A 2902-nucleotide genomic window follows, 5' to 3' on the forward strand; every position below is an offset into this window, starting at 1 on the left:
CAAGGCCAGGTTGGACACAGGGGCTTGGAGCAACCTGCTCTAGTGGAAGGTGTCCCTGCCCGGGGCAGGGGTTGGGGCTGGAGGAGCTTCAAGGTCCCTTCAACCCAAACCAGTCCGGGATTCTATGGTTCTATGAACACTGGGGTTGGTGCTTTACCAGAGCTGAGTGTTACACCTGGAGACACACATTTCCTTTCTAGTTGCATGTCTTACCAGCTCTACCCACCCCTCCTGCGGGGTGTTGCAATATATCCCGGGCCGATGCCCTTTTGGAGGCTCTAACAAGCTCAGCGGCAGGTGCAGTAATTCAGTGGCCTTCAAGATGCTGCTGCCTCCAGCTCACTGGAGAGGAAAGGGGCTGCCCTTCATGATAGAGAAACAGTCGTGCTTATACCCTTAGCAAACATTGATTTACTCCAAGGGCAAGCAAGGGAAAATGATTTCTATCTTTCACTCTTCAATACCTATGGAAAATCACCCACAATAGTGCAGATTTCCTGTGAGTGCTTCTGCAGCAGACAGATGTTTTACACAGAACAGTATCTGTCAACATTTCTACAGAGGCTTTTTGGGTTCCTTTATTGTCTTAAGCACAGCCCTTGCTGCTGCTCCAGCAATGGTACCCCCATGGTGTGGGCATGACCCAGCTTGGCTGGTCCTGGCATCTCCCACCCTTCAAGAGGGCAGATTTTTGCCATCACTTCATTAGTTTCCCATTACTATTTTTACTGCAGTTTCCAAAAGCTTCCTGGGGGAAATAGTAAAAAGGGGACAAATTCAAGCAGACCCAGGCTGCAAAGGGGTAAATGGGCACTCAGCCATGTGGAAGCACTTCCATGAATATTAGCCACTTCAAAGCCTTCCTGCTGCCTTTTTAAACCAATACTCAACCAATCCTTCCCTTAAACTCTTCACAACTGCTCAGACTGATCAGAGAGCAGCACTTGCACAAAATCAAAGTGCAGTTGTTTTAGTTCAAAGCACATTATTTTCCTTCAAGAGCCATTTATGAAATTAATATTGCCATCAGCCCTAATAAAGGACCTTTCTCCTGAGACGCACGGTGCCACCCTTGTACGCTGAGCGTGTTCTGCTAACACAGATCATCTGGAAATGACTTGAAAGTGAACCAAGCTTCACGAGGATAAAGCAGGTTCACTCTCATCCTGTAAACTCAGTTTACACCCCATTGCCTTGCAGGACCACAGCATCTTTGCAAACCTCACAGCACACATAAGGCAGGAGCAGATTACTATATCCCCAGAAGCGTAGCTGGTACAACAAGTCACACTCTCCCAGGCAGGTGAAACCCAAATCTCTGTAAGAATCACTCATCCCTGTGGAAATTCAAGCAGCAGAAGCAGAAATGAAGAATTATTCTGCACCAGGCAGTGCATGGGCTTGTTTAGACAAGAAAGTTTCGACACTGCCCCAAGGTAAAATACATGTGAAAGGCAATTACAGAGGCTGGAGTATCAACTGAGCGCAATTTCACCTCCTGCGCGCGCCTCAGCAGCTTCAGTAACATTCCAAACCGTAGCGTGATGCCTCCTCTAAAAGAGCAATTTGGTTTGGATTATTCCTCATGACAAGCTGGGACCCGCAGCCAGCGAAGCGCTTGGGAACCTCATGGGCTGTTCTGCAGCTTGGTGTGAGCACTGAAGCACCCAGGAGGGCTCCAGAGAAGTAAAACCCTGGCAGTAAACCTGGAGTAAAGGACTGCCCCACCAAGGGCTGCACCAGGAGCAAACTGCAGGCAGACAGGTGCTGGCTTGGCTTGTAATAACATGCTCAGGCTGCTAAAGGTTTTCTCCTACCAGTTATCCCTGAGGACTTTACAGAGCCAGGGTGTTTAGGGGATGGGAAGTGTCTAAAGTCCTGCTGGCCAGAGAAGAGATCACAGTGGAAATGGTCACACACGCCAAGGAAACAGACTGCTCATAGAATCACAGATTCTATGGAATTTGGTTGGAAGGGACCTTAAAGCTCATCCAGTTCCAACCCCCTGCCATGGGCAGGGACACCTTCCACTAGAGCAGGTTGCTCCAAGCCCTCTCAAACCCATGCAGAGTGATCAACACACAGGCACTATTCCAGTGCCCCAGCAAGGAAACGATCCCATCCATTAAGCTGCTTGCACTACGCTGGGTTTCACTGAGCATCTGCTCAGACAAGAGCCTCTGACACAGGAGGTGAGACTAAACCAGAGCTCACAACTGACTTTGGGATGCAGCTATAAACATCACAACCACTTCCATAGTCATGCCTCCCACAGACACAGCAGCTGATGGTGGTGGAGATGGAGGAATGAGCATCGTCCTGAATACCCAAGGTACTTGTGTGCAATACAAAAAGGGAATCTGCAGCCCTTCTCCTACCTCTTTTGGCATTTCCCGTGGGAAGAAGAAATAAGGCACCGAAGACAAGGCCACGAGACTGGCTGCGACCAGGAAACCCAACCACCAGGCTCCGACCCACCGCGGGTCCTTGTTTGTGAGCTGGACTTCACCTGCAACGCAGATAGAGAAACAGGCATTAAATCAAAGGTGAATGGAGGGATCCCAAAGAGACGGTGATGGGTGTCCCAAACGTCATCCAGCTCCAAAGTGGTGGCTCCCAGTGTGGGGAGTATCACTTTTGAGGTCTGAGGAACATCTGCATCCACGTCATCCCATGGTGCTGAATGACATTTCATTCTTCCTTATCACCAGGGTGTCTAAAAACCCACTGAGCCTTTTGGATGGAGACAAATGGGACAGGGATGTCCTCGAGCTGGAAAGGCAAAAGAAAACATCCCCATCGCAGCCTTTTCAGATAAGAAATAACCATGTTGTGACAAGTCTTGGAAACACTCAAGGGGATTAAGTCATGGTGTTGGCCAATAGGACTTCCTTTCCATTCT

At 49.2% G+C, this 2902-nt stretch overlaps 1 protein-coding gene across 1 annotated transcript in view; it reads right to left on the reverse strand.

Annotated features, from left to right (window-relative positions):
• SLCO2B1 (solute carrier organic anion transporter family, member 2B1) overlaps positions 1 to 2902 on the reverse strand; it is a gene marked incomplete at its 5' end in the record, with an annotated part of 34328 nt that overhangs the window by 25728 nt on the left and 5698 nt on the right. Inside the window, one exon of the mRNA XM_010021408.1 lies at positions 2379 to 2509. Within this exon, the coding sequence (XP_010019710.1) occupies positions 2379 to 2509 (131 nt within the window). The remainder of the gene's footprint in view (positions 1 to 2378; positions 2510 to 2902) is intronic.

This window comes from Nestor notabilis, unplaced genomic scaffold (assembly GCF_000696875.1).
Source record: "Nestor notabilis isolate BGI_N333 unplaced genomic scaffold, ASM69687v1 scaffold6989, whole genome shotgun sequence".
Taxonomy (NCBI): Eukaryota; Metazoa; Chordata; class Aves; order Psittaciformes; family Psittacidae; genus Nestor; species Nestor notabilis.